The sequence below is a fragment of the Balaenoptera acutorostrata genome, chromosome 13 (assembly GCF_949987535.1).
Source record: "Balaenoptera acutorostrata chromosome 13, mBalAcu1.1, whole genome shotgun sequence".
In the NCBI taxonomy this organism is placed as follows: domain Eukaryota; kingdom Metazoa; phylum Chordata; class Mammalia; order Artiodactyla; family Balaenopteridae; genus Balaenoptera; species Balaenoptera acutorostrata.
Window position 1 is genome coordinate 87280521 of NC_080076.1, and position 22894 is coordinate 87303414.

At 43.5% G+C, this 22894-nt stretch overlaps 2 protein-coding genes across 28 annotated transcripts in view; one reads left to right on the top strand and one right to left on the bottom strand.

Annotated features, from left to right (window-relative positions):
* Positions 1-5660, bottom strand: part of CCDC92 (coiled-coil domain containing 92) — a 30809-nt gene extending 25149 nt beyond the window's left edge. For 2 of the 4 annotated variants that reach the window (XM_057527344.1, XM_057527342.1), the window contains exons 1-2: positions 5521-5658; positions 4907-5070 (exon numbers count right to left, since the gene is read on the bottom strand). The gene's annotated coding sequence lies outside the window, so the exon portion shown is untranslated. Of the gene's footprint in view, positions 1-4906; positions 5071-5520 lie in introns of all 4 variants that reach the window. The other 2 variants (XM_057527345.1, XM_057527343.1) reach the window with 2 other exon arrangements.
* ZNF664 (zinc finger protein 664) overlaps positions 5607-22894 on the top strand; it is a 221096-nt gene continuing 203808 nt past the window's right edge. For 6 of the 24 annotated variants that reach the window (XR_009005124.1, XR_009005123.1, XM_057527363.1 and 3 more), the window contains exons 1-3: positions 5607-5816; positions 6961-7097; positions 20914-21010. Coding sequence is in view for 10 of the 24 variants with exons in the window: in XM_057527363.1 (XP_057383346.1) it covers positions 5607-5816; positions 6961-7097; positions 20914-21010 (444 nt within the window). In the remaining 14 variants the exon portion in view is untranslated. Of the gene's footprint in view, positions 5817-5840; positions 5967-6182; positions 6371-6960; positions 7098-20913; positions 21011-22894 lie in introns of those variants that run through there. The other 18 variants (XM_057527352.1, XM_057527357.1, XM_057527347.1 and 15 more) reach the window with 8 other exon arrangements.

A 22894-nucleotide genomic window follows, 5' to 3' on the forward strand; every position in this document is an offset into this window, starting at 1 on the left:
TTCCATCCTACAACTGTGGATGAGACACGAGAACACCTCCTAACTGTCTCCAAGAAGGTCTCACCTCTGGCCATATTTGTTCCAACTTAGATTTTTATTTTGTCTTCCCCCCAAAACTCTGCCTTTGTCCTCAAACAATAAAGTTGGGCTTTGCTCATCTCTGAACCAGGTCCTAATACCACAGCCTTACTATACTGAGAACACTGCTTCTGTCAAAGACTGACTCCAGCACTTTCTTGATGGGAACTAATTCCTCACTTGAAACCCATCACACAATGCAGAGGCTGAGAGGGATGACACAGCCTTTCTCTCTGTCATCAAAGACTATGTCCCCGCCTCCCCTGACCCGGTGCAACAGGGCATGTCTGTGAGCAAGTATCTCAGTGGCTGAAAGCTGCTGCTCTGTTCCACCAAGATTTTCTTGTCTGGTCACCAGGACTTAACCAAAAGATAAAGATGACTCACTATCAAAGACAAGGATTGACCCCTCCTTGGAAAGAATAGGCCCTACCTAATAACCTCTGCTATGTACTTATCTACGGGAACAGAAAATTAAAAAACAACAAAGCCTTTCTTCATCTTTCTTGTCAATGTGCAAGACATATTTCTAAAAACTGGATCTGCTCCGAAATGCCACAGCACTGAGGGAAAAATAATACCAGTGCCCTTTACCTGAGTTGACACTTGTGACAGTTGGAGAGACAGGGGCAAAAAGAAAGCCTCCTTCAATGTCTGGAGTATGGCAGGAATCTAACCTCCTACACTTGATCATTGTAAAAAAATTAGATAGAAACCATTAGAAAAATATGGCGGTCCCTGGATTATTAAGCCACGACAGTGATGGAACTGTACCTTGGGGAGCGAATGTTTTCACACTGACGTTGCACCAAAGATGGCCCTATAAGAGTATGATGCCACTCATTTCTAGGTGGAATGTGTAACTTTAAGAAAAACAGTACTGTAATAATACTGGGAATTATAATTTACACGTGGCAGCAATGTGTGAGCAATGTCACATAAGAAATGCCTCATAGGGACTTCCCTGGTGGTCCAGTGGGTAAGACTCTGCACTCCCAATGCAGGGGGCCTGGGTTCGATTCCTGGTTGGGGAACTAGATACCGTATGCTGCAACTAAGAAGCCTGCATGCCACAACTAAGACGTCTGCATGCCACAACTAAAGATCTCGCGTGCCAGCAACTAAGACCCAGTGCAGTCTAAATAAATAAATAATTAATTAAAAAAATTATTTTTAAAAATGCCTCATAAACCCTCTCACCTACATGGTAAATAACAGGGGTCCAGGGTGCATTTAGAAGTAGGGTGGGAAGGAAATCTCAAGAGCAAAGGATAATGGATCCTATACTATCTAAATGTAACATATTAAGTGTTGTCAAAGAGGCAACAAAGAGAAACATTGTAGCAGCAGAATATCACATGCCTGGAATTCCATTTATTAAAAGTGTTCTTCTTTTTTCTCTCCTTTATTGTAAACTTTAAGCATCTCTGGCTTATTCTCTTGTGCTAGCGGATGGAATTTCACTGCTCAATCCTGAGAATCTGGCTAGGAGAAAGAATCTTGAAAAGAGGAGAACACTTATTCCCTCTTCCCTTACAGCTCCAGAGGAGTAGAGACTTCTTGCTTCAAACAGTTATTTCTGATAAAGTGGTAAACCGGGATAATCACAGAAGTATTCATTTCAGTCTGCTCCCCAGTGTGGAAACTCACATAAAAACATAAACTCCTGTTTTCTGATTAACAAAGAAGTCTTTTAAGACATCTGTGAGACACCTTCACAGAGCATGGTGAGGACCTGTAAAATGTAACCTTTCACTTCTATAAAGGCCACTTTCTAACTGGTTGCCTTACTTGATAATTTGTTGTTCTGCTCATAATATTTAAAGTAGCATCTGTGATTATTTTTTCCCTGAAGGAATAAATACTTGTAAGATTTCCTTATTTTATTTTTTGGTTTACCAGAAGAACTTGGTATTCTTCTCTTTTCCTTTCCTGCATAAAGTATAAATAAACGATGCATCTCTGGTTCAAACAAAATTTTAAAATCTTTGTCTTATTTAAATTATCACACCCAAATTCAGCTGGTGGATAAGAGCCACAAAAGTATGGGACAAACTCATCTGCTAAAGAACAAAAGGGAGGAACTATATTTTAAAGATTTTTTAAAATTAATTACACGTATATATTAATTCAGAACTGTTTTTTTGCCCCTCTAACTTCTTCCTAAATTGGAGAGGTCAGAATCTGGTTTAACTCAACTGGCCTCGTTACCATCATGTTCCACTTAAATCCTTGTGCAGACAGCATTTATTGGGTTCTCTGCTGTTTACAGGAAGCTCTGCTCTGCTCCTGGGCCACAGACAAAGAGTCCTATCCCCACTGATCCACTTAATACATGCATTGTGATTGACAGTCAATAGCCTAATCTTTGTTATAACAGATAGAGCATCATTCTTGTGGTTGATAAATTATCATTCCCAGACTTCACTTAGTACAAATGGGACACGTCTTTTTCTTCTTCAAACACAAAACTCCAATCCACCTAATCTTTTCGGTCCACTGTAATGCTGCTTCTCCTCAGCTGTGTTTTACCTGCCAACATGCATTTAAAAATGAGGTAGACAAACTGAAAAAAGTCCAGTGCAACTTACTGTTAGTGGGTATGAATGAACTTCTTGCTGTGAAATTTGAGTCATGTTTGAGCAATGAAATAAACAGAAACTAAAATGCACAGCAAGCAAAAGAATCAGCCCTTAATCAGTATCTTTCAAAAAATAATTTCAGCTAAGAAAAAAATCTATTCACCTGCACAACCTGCTGACTCTCAAAAGAATGACTGACATCATTCCATTTTTAAAAAAGAGCTTAAAAAAAAAGACTCCTCTGCTTGCCTTCATAGAAAAGGGTAATTTTCTTCTTGATTAAATGTTTATTACAGAATATAAAAGCCAAAAGAAGAAATACAAATCAGCGTAATTAAGAAGAGTCTTTTAAAATAAAACACTGAATGTGAGGGTGCTTTATTACCTGTAAAGCCCCACACAAATGCAAAGTAGGATTAGAATCACCTCTGATATCAGGGTGGCCTCTACCCCAGTAAAAGTCTTCCTAGGGTTGAAGTAGGTGTCTGGGATGTTGTCATGCCCACGACTGCAGAAGCCAGAGTAAGAAATAAAAAAGAACCACAATGCCCTCCAATCCAGTTGCCACTGGAGTCCCTCAGCGCCCCCCCTCACGAGGCCTCTCCCACGCTGGTGTGATACCTCCTAGTAGCCATTCCTGCCCAGCGGGGGACCAGCTTATCTGGAAACTCTGCAGGGAAAGAGCAGCCCCTTTTGTCACTGGAGGTTCTAATCATAAGCAACTTGTGCTTTTATGTCAAAGTGAAGTCTGTCTTCCTATAAGTACTACTTGTCTTCTTTGAAACTCGGGGAAATATAAAATCCCTTTGCTGCATGACAGACCCTGAATACTTGAAGACAATTAGGACACACTCACTTCCCTACCCAACCTTTCTGCAGGTTTAAATGTCAAAGCTGGCGATGTGAAAATTGGTGTCACTAAGCTAGCACCTACCTAACTAGTCTGGAACGTCAATCTGAGTCAAACATTTATTGCACCCTTGGTGTGTGAAGCATATAAAGGCGCCTAGTTTCTGCCCTTTAAGGATACCCAATCCAGTAGCTACAACTAATCTTAGTTAATAAACATAGTGTGCCCAGTATATCTTAAGAACTTTTTATGGCTGACCTTGTTCCAGATAAAAGAAAAAAGGCTCATGTCTTTTCTTGCCAGAAATATAAGAAAATTATAAATATAATATAAAAATAAGTATTTCATAAAAGCCTCAACACTGTTAACATCAGTATTGCTGCAAATGCACTCCATCAATTAAGTAATGATGATGTTAAAATGAATTTATGCAACGAATGACAGATGAAAGAGTTAAGCGCCCACATGAGTGATTTTCTGTCGTAAGTAAAAGGATTCATTTTCTAAAAGAAAGAATTAACAATAAAAATATCTAATTTCCAAGAAACCTGTTTGTTAGACTGTTGTATTTACATGTGCCACAGTAAAAATCTGATACACACAAATTATTGTCTGGTACTTTAGATTTTAAATATACCTAAACTGAATTTACTGAGTAATTATAACATGATGCAGAGGAACAATAAAAACTATTTTAAGGTTTTCCAATAGTGTGTATGTATACGTAAACACATGTGTATATACACATAAACATACCACAAGCTTTAAACCTTCTCCAAAAATATTTCACATAAGATGAACATTTAGCCAAAAGAAATAAATTCAGAACATCTTTGGAGGTAAAAGTCACTTTAAATGTTAGCATTCTTTTCCTTACAATTCAACGTCAAGAAAATGCAAGGGAATTCTTGACGGTGCAAAACAAAACAAAACTCATTTAATAAAACAATAACAATGCTCTTTAAATAAACGTCAAACTTAAAAGTATTAAAACGTCAATTCTAGCTTTAACACTCTTACAGGTAGGTTTCTGGAAATGTGTAATATATTACCGTATGACAGCCTGGCAGCTTGTATTTTGTTATAAGACCGATTACTGCAACCTAAATTACACAGCACGATCATACTTCCTCTCAGGCCACTTCATTTGCATAATTGGAATAGATCATACGGCTCAATATCAAAGCTTGAAATTAATACAGGTCAGCATGAAAACGTAAGTTAGATAAACTAGACTAACTCGCTGTAGCAGACGGCAGCTTTGTCGCCGAGCCTGGAGCTCTGCTGCATATTTGCATTATGCTCAGTTTCATGAATCACAAGCAAATCGTTATCTAGGGTAAACTAAAGCCCATATCAAAGCTTTAGAAAGGGGCTGTAAAGATAGAGTACTTACGTAAAGGGTTATCAGGACAGAAGACAATGCAACTTATCTGGGAGGGTCTCTAACGTCCACGGGGTGGTAAAACGCATTTAAATAGGCGATGTGGATTCAGACGGCCTCCTCCCCACAGCATCCCAGACAAAGCAGGGCCAGGCCCTCGGGCGCTCCTGGTGCACCTGCAATGCGGATCCCTCACGCTACAATCTCACCCCGGGGCTGGCAGGAGCGGCCCCTGGGCTGCCCTCTCCTCCCCCTTCGCATTGGCTTGGGTGCGCGGTGGGGACGGACTGCAGCCTCGACTGGAGCCCTGGCAAGGGCATCCTCCTCCCCATAACGGGCTGGAAGATCCTGCAGGCAGCCGGCGCGGGGGTCGCTGCGCCTCACTTTTGCCCTCCTTTCCACCTCTTGGTTTTCCCCCCCCCGAGATGTCTCCGCAAGGGGACACCCTTCCCCACCCCGTGGGTCGGGAGGACCCCTCCCCCTGCAGTGAGGGCTTTAAAAATTATCTAAATGAGTTTCTGCCGCGACAGGTGCCTCCGCCCCCCCGCCGGCGCCCGCAGAGCCTCCCTGCAGGTACCGCCAGGTGAGCGGGGCTGGACTCGGTCACACCTCGGGCCCCGCCTCACCTGCGGGCGCGGCCGTCGCGGTCCTTCAGGCGGCTCCGCCACTCGGCGCGGTCCTCCGGGCGGGCGGCAGCGGGGGCCGGCGGTCCATGGGCGGGGCGGCGGGCGGGGCTGGCTCCCGGCCTCCGGCCCTGCCCCGGCCCGGCCGCCGAGGGAGGTCAGTGGGCACCGCCCGCCGAGCGCATCTCGCCGGCTCCCACCCGAGCGCTCGCCGCGGTGCACGCTGGGAGCGGGGGCCGGGGCGGCGAGGCCTGTCCGCGCTGACCGGGAGGGCGGCCGAGGCGCCGGCGCGGCGGCGGGTCTGTGTCTGCGGGGAGGGGCCGGGGAGGCCGATCGATACTCACTTCCCGGGGAGGGGGCGACGCCCCCCTCCCGCAGCTGTGCGGGGTTGGGGAACGGACCGAGGGGAAGGGAGGGTCTGGCCGGTGGGACGCAGGCGCAAAGCTCAGGTGCGGCCGCACTGCGGTTGCCCGGGGTAACGCGGGCCCGGGTGGGGCGCGGGGGAGGAGGAGCGAGGCGGGCGAGCGGGAGCGCGCGCGCGCTGGACGGTGGGGGTTGGGGGGTACCCGGGACCAGCCTGGTATTGGGGGGAGGGCACGCGCGGGCGGCCGACGGGGGCGGGGGCAGGGGAGGGGGGAAGGGGAGCGGGCCGGGCGGCGCGCATGCGTGCGGCCCCCGCTCCCCTGGGGCTCGCTGGCCTCGTGCGTGCGCACGCGCGCTGTCCCCCGGAGGCGTCTGGGTGTGCGGAGCGCGCGCGCGCGGCTTGGAGGCGCACCTGTGAGGTGTCCCTTGAGGAGAGGGAGGGTGGGTGCGCGGAGTCCGCGGCCTGGGGCGCTTCAACCCCTCACTTGGAGTGAGTTGTGGGGCGGCCGGGCTGCAGTCTCTTTATTTCTTCTCTGAATCAAGGCGGGGGCGGGGGGCGGGGGCCGGGGAGTGGGCTCGGGGTCGGAAGAAGGATGAGTGGATTAAAGAAAAGAAAAACAACCCATCACTTAGGATGGGCCTCGAGCCGGGGCGGGTGCCCGGGTATCGGTGGGAAAGGTCAGAGCAGCTCCGCGCAGCCGGGCGGCCTGGCGGCCGCCGGGCCGGCCCCGGGGAGGGCAGCCTGGCCTTTGGCCTCGGCGAGCCGGCGTGGGCCCGCAGTGCCGGGGAGCGGGGAGCGGGGGTTACAGATGGCGGCAGGGTGCGCGGCGGCGGAGGTGCAGCGGCAGGGGCGAGGCCGGGCGGAGGCCCCGCGGGAGCCGGACTCCCGAGCCGGGCTCCATTGTTGTTGGAGCCGAGGGAAGGGGGAGCAAAACAGCTTTAGAAACCCGTGAAGCCGCGCCTTGGAGCCTTTCCAGGCGGGTCCGCGGAGAGGCGGTAATGGCCGCGCCGTGGGATCAGGGAGCCAGGCTGTGCCGCGGAGAAGCTTGGCTGCATGATGTGATGTTGTGTTGTTTTTAGAGCGCCTCGCGTCCCAGCAGAGCCAGCCGAGCATCCTACTCAGGTGATGAGGAACCCTCCCGGCACCCAGCGCAGATCGCCGCTGCCGCTGGACGCCTCCATTGTTTGACCATAACAAGGGCCGGATTCTCACCCAGGTAAACTGGATGGCAGCGCCGTCGAGCTCCCTCTCACCTCCCACATCCAAAGGAACCTCCTCTCCTCTTTCAGGACTTTACTCCAGTTTTCTCCCTGTGCCCTGCTTCTGATTAAACATATCCACCTCCCAGACATTTCCCCATCTGGCTTAATCTTCCCGCATCTCTCTGCCAAGTCACCTCTCATTTCCCTCAAAACTCAGCTCCTTTGTGAAACCTTCCTTGCCGAACTCTAGCAACTAAATCTCTCTAGGAGGAGTCTATTCCGGACTTTTCTAGTTGATAGTTTATTGGTTGTCTTATTGCAACAAAGGAGACTAGATGCTTTTAAACATTCTGAGCTATTGTTTTTTTTTTTAAAGGAACGTTTTGTGATAGTTGATTGTTTTAAAAGGATCGAACTGTTTTTGTTTCTATAGTTTGTCCTTTTTTTTGGGGGGGGGCCCTACTTCCTTGATAGGATGCACAGCTTTTTAGAACAGAAAAATGACCTTCTTGTTCAACCCACAGGTTAATTTAAATTTTAAAAATTAGTTTTAAATTAGCAAAGTAAAGCATTTTCTTTGTAAAAATTAAAACATCACAGAGGTGGGCTAAAGTCTTTGACTACAAACCTCTGTCCCCAGAGATAACAGCTATTATGTTTGGTGTGTATCTTTCTAGGTCTTTAAAAATGTTTTTACGATCTACAAAATGTGTGTACTTGTATTATCTTTGACTGTTTTAACAAGTACAAGTGTACTCTAGCTTTCAGTTTTAACATATGATGCAGTCACTCATTCTGCAGAACTGCTGCATCATGTTCCATAGTTTGAGTACACCATAGTTTATTTAGCCATTTCCTGGATCGATGGCAATTGATGTTTTAACTTTATACTTAAACAGCTTTTTTGGTTGTGGTTCTCTAGTGAAATGAAATTTTAGTGAAGGGAGCACAAATCTACACTAATTACAGAGCCTAAGCTTTTATGATGGAAGTTCTCTTTGGTTCAGAAATTTACATGTGGGAGCCTCCACCCCTCCTCCCGTTGTAATTGTGACTCTACTACTTTCAAGTCCTGTGACCTTGGGGAGGACATTTAATTACTCTAAGCCTCAGTTTTCTTTTCTACAAATGGTGATAATACCTGCTCTATCTATTCCACCAAGTTCAGTCATATGATGTATGTGAAAGTCTTTGTAGAGTGTAAAGTGGTGTATAATGTTGATTTTATTGGCCTTTGTGATCTGAAGGAATTTTTAATTTACAATATAATTTATGTTTTCTTTTTTGACCAGATATGTGTATTACAGAATACTACAGATAGCCAACTTTGAGTGCTGTTTAATTTCTGATTTTGCTATATTTTTACCAAGTACTGTTAATACATTAGACTTCTGAAAGAGTATTTTACAAAGCACATTTTTCATAGTGCTTTACATACCTTAAAAAATAAGGCCTAAAAATTAGTTGCCTGTGAATAAAGTATCAGCAACTTGAACACTACGTAAAACTCTCATAATATGTAAACAGAACTTACTTCCTAGTGATGTAAATTTGTGTATGTGTTTTTCTGAAGCAGCAGGAGATTCAGGTTAGTTTTTATGTCCTTTGAGTAAAATGGATTCTTACGGAGTTTGCAGGCAGTATCAGAGTTTTAACAGTAAATATTTATTGAATAATGTGATGGGTATTGTTTTAAGATGTAAGAGATACCCTTAGGGGCTTTGTAGGTGTTTTTCTTTCATTCATATATGCATGAATGTCTGTAGTGTGGCCAGCAAAATCAACTTGACCCTGTTCTCTTGTAATTGATCTATGGGGGGAGAGGAGATCAGAAATTAAACACAATCACGCAGCTGCATGTAAAATCATAAACTGGTATCTGCTATGAAAGTGAAGTAGCATTGGCTATGAGAGAGTATAAAAAGGGGACCAAAGTTTAGATTGCAGAAAGAGGGCCCAGGAAAGACTTTTTTGCAAAAATAAGATTTGAGCTGAGATCTGAAGGGTGAGTAGGCGTCAGTGTAGAATGAGATGGGGGATAATTTTCCAGGCAGGGGAACAGCCTGTAGGAAGGCCCAGAAGGGGGGAAGCGTTGCCTATTCCGGGAACTGAAAGAATGACGTATGGATAGATTATGGTGGATGAGGGGCAAGTGTGGCTAGGCAGGGGCCAGATCGTGTAGGGTCTTGTAGGGCAGGTTAAGGATGTTTTATTTCACCCTGAGTGAAATGGGAAACCATTACAAGGGTTCGGTTTTAAGTAGGGGAGTGACATAATCAGATTTGCATGTTTAAACAACTACTCCAGCAGCTGCGTGCAGAATGTAGGGGTGGAGAGTCGAAGTGGGGGAGACCAGGTAGGCCATTTCAGAGGCCTTTCTAGAAGAGAGGTGGTCTTTCCCTTCCAGTTCACCTTGACTTCAAACTACCAGCTAAACTAAGGTCAAGATAGGTATTTGATTTTAAAAATAAATAATTGATTTTAAAAATAAATAATTCTTTATTTCTACAAAGTAGGCATAAAAATGCACTTTTTTTATGCGAAAGGCACACATATGTTAAACTAATTATTCATACTACGCTTAACAGAAAAGTATCAAGAGTCAAATTAAAATTTGGGATATTTAACATGTTTTTGGTAAGTTTTGTCAAAGCAGGAATACATGAAATAAGACTGAGGTGAGGCTCTAAAATGAAAAGAAGGGAAATACTTGTAGATGCTATTGGCTTAAAAAAATGAGAATAATAGAAAAAACATTAGACAAAAAAATCGAGAACGTGACTGGGCACACAATGTGTATATAAAATTCATAGCTTTCTGAATACTAAAAATAACCTGGCAGAAACTAAGCGGAAAAACAACCAAAACAGCAGGCTCTGTTCACAATGCAACAAAAAACAAGAAACAGGTAAGCACAGCCTCATCGAGACAAGTGCGGTCTGCCTGGAGGAGACCAGAAAATATCCTGAAAGATAAGACAGAATGTCTTAAACAGAAGGACAGGCTGTATTCCTGGATGTGATGTTTAAACGTTATAGAGATGCCCTTTTTTGGGTGAACTGGACAGAATAGTGAGTAATGAGGTGGGACAAACCCTATCTGATTGTTTAAACATATTGTAGAATCATGTTTGTTCTGTACAGGTCACTGGAACCTATTCAGCACCCCAGAGATAAACTGTATATGGGAATGTAATAAATGACAAACCATCATGAATGCCCTTCAAATCAGGAAGAAGATATGGAAGTAAATATTAAACATCTGGAAAAAGGAGTTATGCACGCTGAGGTGGACAGAGCACAGGCTTTGCAGTCAGACAGACTTGAACTGGATTATTTTAAGTGAGGAAAATAATACCCACCGTGCAGCTGTTGTGACAGAGAGAGATACAGGTCTTCGCACCTATGGGGCCCTCAAATCTGTTGCTAGTTAAAATCAATGTATTAGACTATGTACACATTTAAAACTTCTTTAAGAAGAAAGAGAAAACAAAACCCTAGGATCAAACACTAAACCACAAAGTAGGAAAATACTTATGACAAATATAAGTGAAGAGTTAATATCTTCAACCTTCAAAGAACTCACACAAATCAATGAGGAAAATCATGAAAATCTACACGTGGTTGCAGGATGTGGATAGATAGTTCACTGGATAGAAATATATTTTGTTCAACATTTGGAAAGATGTGTACTCTCACTCATAATCAAATAATTGGTAATTACTCCTATAGAAAAGTAAAATTCTATTCTCAGTAGCAACAAAACCAGAAAACATTTAAGAGTAAAACACAAATGTACAAGAGCTTTATGAAAAAAGTAAAAACCTTTACCTGAAGAATTTAAAAGCTAACCTAAATAAATGGGCAGACATTACATGTTTCCGGAAGGGACGGCATCTTTGTAAAGATTGCAATACTCTACATATTAAACTGTAACTTCAGTGTTATTCCAGTTGAAATCCCAGTGAGACTTACTTTTGGACACTTGATAAATTGCTTCTAAAATTTGTCCAGAGGACTAAATGTGCTAGAGTGGCCAAGAAATTGTTCAAGCGGAAAAATAGTGATGAGCGATTTGCTATGCCAGATATCAAAACATACTGTAATGGTACAGTAATGTAAATGGTGAGCACAAGAATAGACAAGTTGGTACATGGAACAAAGTAGAATCCAGTAACAGACCCATATATATATATAGGAATTTATTATATAATAAAGTTGGTATTTTGAAACAGTTGGGCAGTGGTTGTTTGATGCATTGTATAGGGAAAAATGACTATTTGGAAAGAAAGATTCTACTTCCCCATATTCAAAAACGACTTTTATTTGAATTAAAAAACTAACTCAAAGACAAAAACACCTATAAAAGTACTAGAAGAAAATATAAGAGAATTTATTATGTTGGAGGATGTATTATGTTGGGAAAAATGTTTTTGGGGTAGACCATTTAGGTAAGACCAAGGCCCAAAATCATAAAATAATGATAAGTTGGAACATCATCAAAGCTGATATTTCTGTGTGACAAAAAAACATCACAAGGTGACAAGACTGGGGAAAAAGTTTTGGTAACATGTATAAACAAAGGATAATAGAATTGACACAATTAAGAAATGAATGGAGGATATGAATAGTTCTGAGAGAAATGAAAATATCAAAGCAATGACAGGAAATTCAACCTCACTTGTGATTAGGGGAATGGAAATTAAAACAGTGAGTTTTTTTGGGGGGGGTGTGGCTCTCAGGCTAAAATTTAAAAGCTACCCAAGGATGTAGAGAAAAATGTACCTCGTATATTCTTGGGAACATAAAATTGGTTCGACCTTTCCAGATGACAGTTTGCTCAAACCTGTCAAAATTTTAAAAACACCCATATGCTTTCATCTAGCAGATACACTTCAAGGAATTGATGATATTCTAATAAGAAGATACAAGTTAGTTTGAATGAAGTCTGTCGCAGCATCACTTAGAATGAGGAAAAGCTGAAGATGAACACAAAAAATTTGGTGCCTGTACACTATGGAATGTTATGTAGCTTTTTAAAAGAGAGGTAGATTTGTATTTATTGACATAGCCTGGATAGATGTCTAGAATATATTTTTGAGCAGGTTTAATTCCGTTTTTTTGTAAGATACAAAACAAAATAGTGTGTGTGGTTGTGTGTGTGTGTGTTCTGAATAAAAATAGAGACAGATCTAGAAAGATATGTGACTACTTCTGAGGGGAAGAGAATAGGGGAGACTGAATTTTTATTTCTGGGACTGATTTTATATTTATTTCACAATGTTTTGGATTGTTGCAGTTTTTTTTTTTTTACAATGAGCATTTACTTTGTAATGAAGATTTTACAATTTCTCACTTAATAAAGGCCTAAATTTAGACTAAAAAATTTTTAAGACCTAGGACTTATGAGGATGTAGCAAAAATGTCACACTCTTATGTTACATTAGACATATGTATCAAGAGCCTTAAAAGTAATCATATTCCTTGATGTAGAAACCACCTAGGAGCCATCAAAGGAATAATTTTAAATACAGAGAGGCTTTACATAGAAAAGATATGTATTGTGGAATTATTTTTAAGGGTGCATTTCCTATAACTTTAAGGGTTAAGTTATGGTACATCCACTGGATAATATACTACTGGCCGTTAAAATATTTATGAAGAAAATATTAAAGTGCTTATGACAATGTTGAAGGAAAATCAGGATGCAGAATTGCATACGTGATATGATTAAAACTCTTAGTTAAACAGAAGTCCCAACAACCCTCCACAAAAACCTATGATGGAAAAATGTCTAGAATAAAATTAAATGAAAATCTTAAAAGTTGTGGATTTTGGGTAGTAGGATGTTGGATGATTTAAACATTTTTGCTTTTTTTATTTTCCAGGATTATATGTTATTACATCTATAATTTGTTATTTCATTTATTTTGGAACATTTATTTTTAAAAAGTACATCATATCTAGAACATGTGTTAGCTGCATGGTTGATATGTGCCCTTTAAAAAAATAGATTTGTCTTATATATTAAAGTGTCCTCTAAAATGTTCTCTAAAAACTAATATCTAAACATTTTTTGAGTGATACATTTGGAGTAAGTGAATGAATTTTGTCGCTTCCAACTTTTGAAGGAAAATTGCTTCTTAGCGATATGCAGAATAAAAATAGTACTCATTTCTTGTAACTGTAGAATAAATGCAGAAACTTAAAACATGGGCCATGGAATTTCCTAGTTTGACTCTTGTTAACTCTTTGTGTTCCTAACACACAGATCCAGTCACAGAGCAAGTTGCATTTAACTGAGTCAGGATGAGTAGGACTTAGCCAGCTGGACCAAGGGCTGAAGCATTGAGAGCCTGATTATTATGCAGGGCCTGCAAGTGACTCGGCAGAGTGGAGCTCAGGGTACCTCGGGGTATGCAGTGTAGGTGAGGCTGAAGGGGTTATCCTAAAGGCATGTGCATTTGTTCCCTTGCCAGGGGTTAACTGTGGACCTGCGGTAGGTTCTGTGGACGTGGAGTGGCATGTGGCTTAGTGGAGGACAAAGCCGAGGAAGTGTGATAGTGGAGAAAACGTTGCGGACATGGAAGGACTCTGGGGGCACATAAGATGGTATCCTACATAATCCAGATTTTAGGGTAGGGGTGCAAGTCAGGGGAGGCTTACTAGAGAAGGTGAGCCCCGAAGGTAAATGGCGGGAACATCAAGTGTGAGGGCCCAGAGTTCAACGGAGCGTTGCGGGGGCGGGGGGGCAGGGAGTGGTTGAGGCCTAGGAGCAGACAAAACCTGGCGAGTCTGAAGAAGTTTGGTTTGGCTGGAGCTAGAATTGGAGTGGGCAGCTGTGAGCGATGAACCAGGAGAGGTAAATAGTAGCTAACACTGATCAGAGTTTAAAAGCCTGGGACTTCCCTGGCGGTCCAGTGGTTAAGACTCTGCGCTCCCAATGCAGGGGGCACGGGTTCGATCCCTGATCGGGGAACTAAGATCCTGTATGCCGCATGGCCAAAAACAAAGAAACAAAAATAATATATATGCCGTATGAATAAATTTGGAAATTACACTGAGAGTTAATGGAACCCATTGAAAAACTTTAAGCAGGGTAATAAACAATCCATTTTGCATTTTAGGAAGATTACATTACAGTGGATAATGGATTAGAGGAAGGCAAGCCTGGAGGCTTTGTAGTGTTCCAGGGGAAGATGGTGGCCTGAATGACAGCTGAATGTAGGTGAGGTGGGTGGATAAATTCAGGAGGAATTGAGGAGATAGAGTGACAGAAATTCGTGAGCGGGAGGAGGGTTGATGGTAACCAGGTTTTTGACTTAGGCAATTGAGAGACTAGTGGACCCATTTACTATAGTTGAGAACAGAGCTGGCTTTGGTGAAGAGATGACAGATTGAGTTTTGGACGTGCTGAGTGTATAGGGCTTGTAGGACATGTAGGATCTTCCTGAGAGAATTTGCAAAGAATGATTTTATGATACAGATACATGCTTTGTTATATGAATGACTGGGTGCTGTGCATAAATCCATTATTAAAAAATCAGTGTTTCTGTGTGGTAAATTTTTCTTGGAATATAATTACATATCTATATATTGTTTAAGATTGGAGTATCTGTCTAGTTTAGACTGGACTGTTGATGTCTTTTATATGGAGTTAAGACTGCATGACCCTGACTTTGGGTAATACTGTGATTGCCTTTTGGGCTAGACTCTGACTCTTTGAGCAGGTGGTGGTCCTATAGTCAGTCATCCTGTTGTCAGTACTGCTGAATAATTGGAGCGATTTCTATTGATGTTTCCAAACTGGTTGCTCCACACAGAGGTGGGCCAGGACGTAGGCAGAGGGGTGCCCTAGGTCTGCATCCATCCACAGGTGCCCACCTGGCCATTAGAAGTTGACTTAGTCCATTTGGGCTGCTATGACAAAATACCATAGACTGGGTGGCTACAACAACAAATATTTATTTTTCACAGTTCTGGAGGCTGGGAAGTCCAAGATCAAGGTGCCAGTAAATTGAGTGTCTGATGAGGTCCTGCTTCCTGGTTCATAGATGCCATCTTCTTGCTGTGTCCTCACGTGGCAGAGGGGCGAGGGAGTTCTCTGGGGTCTCTTTTATAAGGACACTCATCCCGTCGTGAGGGCTCCACCCACATGACCTAATCACCTCCTAAAGGCCCCACCTCCTAACACCATCACACTGGAGTTAGGGGACACAAACATTCAGGCTGTAGCAGAAGTATAGATAGAGGTTGGAGAGTCATTCACAGTGTCCTCACCACACAGCTGGCATGGAAACCGTGGATGGGTGAGATTGTGTAGACCAGAGTGAGGAGGAGCCCAGAGCAGAGCTGGGGCGTGAGCCATCAAGGAAAAGGTAGGGGAGACCTTTACATTATCAAAAGAATTCATTAGAGAGGAGGAGGATGTCTTAGAGAACATTTGGTTAAAAGAAAGAAAATGCATTTGAAATGGCTTAAGTGAAGGGGGATTTCTGAGGAGGCTACCATGGCATCCAAGGCTGTTTCTTGGCTGAGACCCAGCGGTGGCTGGAACGTCGACAGGAGCCAGTGCAGCTGCTCTCTCTGCCGTTGTCCCTCCTGAGTCACGGTCCCTGCCAGTTCACTCTATAGACCCAGACTGTCCACCTCCCGAGTCTAAACTCTCAGGGAAGAGCATCTGATTGGTTCAGCCCAGCTGATTGGGTTCACTGTTGCAGGGCCTACAGGGGCAGATTCGCCAGGCGGTGAGTGCAGAGGAGGGGCTCAGGAGAGGGCGGTTCCTAGCAGCTGAGGAGGAAGTTCCCAGACTTGGCAGGGGCAGTAGTTTTAAATGTTCACAGATGTGATAAAGGGAAAAGGAGTGAAACTAGATTGGGCAAATCAAAGTGTTTAGCCTAAGTTTAAAGAATTACCACAGCTAATCCAAATTGGGAGAACTGCAAGATGGATAACCAGTGGCTATGGTGGCTACTCATTTGGACAGAAGTTGGAAGAAGGGAGATTTTCAAAAACATGAAGTTTAACTTTGACGTTATCAGAAGAATTCAAAGTTTGATTTTAAAAAGCAGTCATTTGTGTTGCTAATACGAAAGCATTTCTACAGCTTTATTCTGACTCTAGACTATGCATTGTCTCTTGTGTCACCTGATATAAGAAATTCAGCAAAGCTATTCTAGAGCTCATTTATTTTTCATAACCTGCAAGTTCATAAAATAATCATAGCTTATTTCCACATCTTACTTTGCAGCGCCTTCCACAGTATTGTGACAGATCTTGTGAGGAAGCCCTTATTAAAGCCAGAGCAAACATCTGTCCCAGAGAGGTTAGGTAAATGATAAAACAATTCATTTGCCTCTTAGGTAAATGATAAAACAATTCATAAAAATAATCTGAACCCCTTTCCTTCAGAGTAAACCCCATTATGTCCCTCTGGCTTTCAAAATTATTTTTAGATGTGCGTGTCAAACGTGTAGGATTAAGCTTGATAGGATTTAAGACTATTTCAATGATTCAAAATACTTGGCATCGGCCAGCAAACATAAGTCAGGTTTTTAGTTAACCAATATGCAGTAACATTACTTTATCTCTACATTATGCTAGGATTAGGACCTTGTGATAAGCCCCCAGACTCACAATTAGGATCAGGGAACCTGCAGAAAGCAGGTGGTACAGATCTTCATGCTGCGTAGCAACGAGTTAGAGGTAGTAATCCACTGTGAAATTCGTTTCAGGTTCTAATGCTGTCGTGTAAATGGCCGTAAAGATTTCTGAGCAAGTGTTTGAGCGCCCTCTGGAGGCATTCTGCACGGTTAAAACACAACTCCTACAAAAGGTTCTCTTGAACAGCCTGTGTTGAGAAGGCGTGGACTGGATGGCTGGCCTGGGGGGGTGGTGTAAGTGGCAGGCAGCGAGAGTCCAGCTGGAACCCACGGCAGTACTGGTGCTTAGGGAGGAGCGGGAGTCTCCAGCAGGCTGAGAAGAAGACCGTACGTGGTGAGAATGGAGTCACAGAAGGCAGTGTCCTGCGAGAGGAAGAACGCGCCGGGAGGAACTTTAGTGGCAGGAACTTTAGTGGCGTAGTGATGGGTGGAGGAGTAAGTAGGAAGTGAAGCGATAGAAGTCGGGAAAATAATTCTTGAAGAAGCTGGGTGGGGAAATGGAGAGAGAACATGGCAGCTAGAGAAGGCATAGGATTGAATACTGGTTTTCCTTAAGACGGAAGAGGCTTTGCGTTGGTTTAAATGCTGAGAGGAGAAAATAAGCAGAGATCAGATGAAATGGAAAGATGTGTAGGGTGGGGAGGGGGAGAGAGTTGGATTTAAAGCTCCCAGCCTGGGAGACTTGTTGGGGGAAGATGTTGCCTTTTATAGGGACTTTATGTGGTGAATTAGTGATTTTCAGTTCATTGTAGGATGATAGGGAAATATTCCTGTTGTGAGAGAATGTGGAATTGTCGTCGTGGAAATGGTTCTCATTCAAGCCAAGCAGGTGGTTGAGCTAAAAAATATGGAGTCAGGATGTACCTTTAGCGGACACTTGCGTTTAGAAAGAAGGAATAAAAGAAATGGTCAGTGCCTTCTGCAAGGCCTGAGGAGAGGTGAGAAAGTGCAGGGAACTGGGGACGGAGGAGACGCGTGTAAACTAGAGTCAAAGAGTGAAACAGGAGCAAGGGTCTGGTCTTGAGCTCTGACGAGGAGGGGAATGGTTTTGTTTGTTTGGTTTGTTTTTTTCTGTTGTGTTTGGCTGCACCACACAGCTTGCAGGATCTTAGTTCCCTGACAAAGGATTGGACCCCGGGCCCTCGGCAATGAAAGCCCAGAGTGTCCTAACCACTGGACTGACAGGGAACTCCCAGGGAACAGTTTTGCAGAAGAGGCGTCATGGGGGTGGGGTATAGAAGGGGGAGTGGGTGTATGAGGGGGCAGGACCAGGAAGTGTAGAGGTCTGCGGGGAAGGCCAGCAGAGAAGGTGGGGAGAGGGCAGTGGTTGTAGCTGGAACAGACGGTGAGCTTCTCTGTGCTCACCCAGTGAGAGCCCTAATCAGCAGTGACTGTGGAAAGAGAATTATATTTGCCTTTCTGCTTTTACAGGTATAAGATTTAAATCTTGTATAACTTCTGAACTACCTCCTATTTTTCTCAGATTAAGAATCTGGCCAAATGGGAGAGAATGTTTGGATCTCTTCCTGACATTCGTGGGGACTCTTGCACAAGGAGAGAGTAAATATGACCAATTTTTGATTTATTTTTCTGACAGATGTCCTTCAAACATACAGGACCATTTGTAGCCTAAATAGCATGTTTTCCCTTTTTTTTGGTAAAACTAATAGGATGCCTAGTAGAAGTTGTTTGGCTTCATTTTTGTAAAATATTACGTTAAGAAAAAATAATAGACTCCTAATTCAGGAGTACCAAAATTACAGTATGTTTACATTTGGGAGGTGAGGGTTGATTTCTAACTTCAGACTGCTCAGTTTTGAGTAGTAAGGCGTAATATTTAAGTGTAAACTTCTGCAAAGGGCAGGTGGGCAGGTTCCAGCTTACACCCAAGCATGTCTCCTTCCGCGGGACTGGTTTGCAGTCCTTAGAAGGCCTCAGCACTCAGCTTCGGCGGCCTTTACCATGCCACATATCAAACGTACTAAAAAAAAAGTACCCACATCCCACATGAAATTAGCTTATACAAAACTGTGAGTTAAGCTTCATTTGACTAGTTGTAGACATTAAACATTTATTAACTTTGATTTTATGATTTTCTTTTCATATTTTACATCCAATAAATATTTTTTTTCAGGTCTCAAACATTTTCATAGACCATTGAGATGCTCATAAGCCCTAGGGCCTGTGCCGAAGGAGCCTAGGGGATGAGACCCCCCTGTTCTGTTGGGATGTCTAGGCACGTCTGGCTGGGGTGGACTTGCCAGGAATCTGTTTGTTGGAGGCACCGAGCTGCCTCCTGGGAAAACTGCATCCTCAGGGAAGCTGAAGTAACTGTTTGAGTTAGCGATTTTCTGTTGGAAGGAGCAGAGATCCGTTCCATTTTAGGAAGTGGGATGTGGCGTAAGGATGCGCCTGGACCAGAAAACTGTCGTTAACTAGGGCAGCTCAGAGACAGGCAGTCTTCCCTATGGACAGTGGGGTCTCAAGGCAGCTGTCTTTCCTTTGTGTCTTTTTCCTCTTGCTGCCATCTGGTGTTTTCTTTTTTCCTATCCCATCTATCTTTTCTCTACCTTACTTAGAGATTCTACTTCCTCATGACTTTGGTTTGCTGTGATTGCTCATGACCGCTCCAGTTCCTTTGTACATAGTAACCTTTCAGCTTCATCTCTCCTGGCTAATCACCTCATTTTCAGTATTGTTTAGATTCCTGAGAGAGAGAGGTTGGGAATACAACTTTGTTGCAGCTTTTACTGTTACTCCAGGCCACAGCAGAGGTCACTGTTAAGCTCACGGGTCAGGTGTCTGCACTTAGTCTAAGATGCGGTGGTGAGGTGAGATGGAGTGGTTATATGGTCTACAGCAGCTGGGCCTATCCTTAAAGCTGAGGCCGTTCCCATTTGCAGGATTTGCAGGCACCATGATTGGCATGTGTAATTCAGCAAGGAAGAAAAAACCTGGCCCCCTCTCAAAACCATTTGAAATTCCTGCCCTTTAAAGTATATCCTATTAACAGCCTTCATTCTGAGTCAACCCTTTGTTCCCATTTTAGAAACTAAAATCCCTAAATATATTGAAAGCATTTTCATTTTTCCTTTTTCTCCCCATTTGATTCAGTCTCAGATGTTGCAGGGTCACTCAGGGCAGTCTGTAGGATTCCATTTCTCATGTTAGTGGTTTCTGCTGAAATGATAGAGCTGCTTCAGATAGCTGTTAGCAGAGTTGGCTAACTCCAACCTCGTATCATTTGCATGTTTCCTTCCCCCCAGATTTCTGGGGAGCTATATAGACATATAGTAACTTAGCACCGTCCCTAGATTCCCCAAATTTAGGAGAATATTGCATCCTAATGTTAACATGGCAGCAGTTTGATCCCTAACTCCCTTAATGTGTTATCACTTCCCAAGGAAAAGTGATGTTCCCCGAACTTTAAAATAGATCTTGGGATCTATACCCAAACTACTCTTAGCAGTTTTAGAATATAGCAGAGAGGGGAGGAAGTAGATGGAATAAATAAAATAATGATAATGATAGCTAATCTTCGTTGAGCCCTTAACATTTTCTAGGCACTATTTTAAATACTTGTCATACGTTAATTTATTTAACCCTTAAACTACCTTATAATGTTACTTTTCAAGGTCAGGTGCCTTTTATTATCTCCATTAACCGCACTCTTAACCTCTTAGGTGAAGGTTGCACAGCTAGTGAATGGTAAAACCAGGATATGAACTCGTTCAACCTGCCTCTAGTCTCTGCTCCTTCAGCAGCCTCTCACCTGGAAAATAAGTGAGAAAAACAGTATTGATTTTAGACTCTCTAGGGTTCCAGCCAATCCGAGTCAGTTACTCAGTATCCAGTGTGAACCTAAAACTCAATTTGGATAAAGTTCCTATCAAGAGGCTACTTATGATACTAGAATTCCTATATCTTGGAGGGAAGTTGTGCAGGCTTGCCTGGAATTTCCTTTCTAGAGTTTCTCAGGCTTTCTCATCCTCTGTTTGGCCCTACAGGCCTTGAATTCCATATTTTTATATAAATCCTAAATATAAGTGGGTCTACCTATCTTCTGAGCTGGGAGCCCACATTTATAATAGTTCTTCGAAAAACTTTGTGATCCTAAATTCTCCATAATACAAACCTTCTACTTTTCTCTCTGCATGTTTCTAACCCAGCAGGATCCCGAGGCTTTTGTTGCCCTTCAGCCACTGTGGGCCCTGCCTCTGCCTCTTCTTCTGGAATGTCTTGGGGGTTTTGACTTCTGTTACTGTGGTAAGTGTTCCCCTTGTTTGACTGTTTTCCTCCATGGAGAATCGCCCTCAACTATTTCTAAACCGAAACTGTCTCTGGAGTTTTTTCTAAGCATGTTCCCTTTCAGACTCAGTGAGGAAGAAAGTCTCCCTATCTCATGATTTTTCTTAAGCTCTTGCCTCTCTCTGGCTTTGAGGTCTCTAGGCCTTAGACAACTTTCCTTAACTCTGAAGACAGCAGAAGCATCTTTGTCCTATCTGGAGTTCCTCTTTGTACCTCTGGAGTTTGATTTTCTTAATTTCATGTAAGCCATTGGTTATTAAAGCTTCACTCTCTCTCTTCCATTTTCCTTTGCTGTCCTGAAGGCCTTCTGGACCAGAAACCTGCTTTTTAGACTGATGCCCTCCTGGTTTTCTTTCCCATTGGTCCTGTCTTCACTGAGATATCACAACTTGTTTTTAAGCTGAGTTTGTTGCTCCATAAGTTTCTGGTGTTTTCTTCCAAAGTCTGAACAGCAGCTTTCTCCTTAAATATGAGTTCCTGAAAGTCTTCTTACCGAGGACTCTGTTACATCAGTCTGTGCAGACACGATTCTGAGAGCAGCATGTTTCCAGCACAAGCATTTTTTTCCTTCATTTTCTTTTGAGCCTTTGGATTTGTGATCATTTTTTCATAATTTTTTTTTTCCTTCAGCTTGACTCAAGAAGACAACATATATTTTACGTAGAACAGGTATTTGTTCCTCTTTATTTGGTCATTGCTGAAATCCAAAATACTCCAGTTGAACCCGCAGTCTGGATCGCTGTGGTTCACGTTCAGGATAAAACTTTACGTCCTTGCCACGCAGAGCTGGGCAGCAAGAGGAGGGAGAGCCCCGTCTCAGCGGTTGCTGGCCTGGGGCACGTGGCTTCTCACCTTTTCCCCTCACTGCCAGAGGTTGAGTTCTCAGCTCTGGGCCTCTCCCTGCCCTGACTTCACGTCCCTCCTGCACGAGGAGAACTGACTCAGTGAGATAAAGGACGTTTCAGTGGCCTCTGTCCTAGTGGGCGTAGTTACTGCGCACAGTGAGAAGGTTAAGCCTGTGGGGAGGTGTGGTGTCTTTCTCTTTCCTGACTCTGCTTGGCAGGGTGGGAAGGCTGGGGCTGCTCCTGACCAGCCCAGGGGAAGAGAGGCTGCTCTCCTCTCTTCTCCGGGTGCTGGATTGACTTCCAGGCCACGGCCCTGTCTGGAAGCCTGGGCGAGTCTACCTGTGGGCATGGTGGCAAATGATCTTTCTCTCTTCTCTGTCCCTTTCTGGCTCCATTCTCTCTGGTGCTGACTTGGGTCCCCTCAGCCAGCCTCCTTTATTATGAGTAGTAAGACTTGAGATACAGGCCTAGTAGTTTATGAATTCCTGTTCTGCCCATAATTACTTTGGTCTCAAGCTCAAGGTTGCCACTAACAGAGGGAAAAGGAGTTCTCCATGTGATCTAGCTCCGCTGTGGAACACTGCATCAGGAATCGGGTTCACAGGCCTAGCTAATGATGCAGTATTCATGTGTTTTGTATTTCTGGTTCAGTCCTATGCACATTTCTGCCTAGAGTTCCTGGAGGTGAGGAGTGTTCGCTGAGACCACTGGCCACATTTGTAAGTAATCTTTAATAGCGTACGTTTCCAAAATGCCACTGATCACCCTCAGGTGCTAGTCCTACCAAGTCAGAAGCCTGAACGCTGAAGTTCTGCACTGTTTTTTGTAACCATTCCCTGGCTCTTTTTGAGAGTGGGGTGGTGATGCATTTCTATCCATGCTAATCCTGAATTCTGATGGCCATAGCTTATGCAGTTGTAGGATTATGGTTATCTCTGTATGGCTGTAGGAAGTTAGCTGCTCTCGCAGCTCGTGCTTCCTGAGCGAGCCTGCTCCA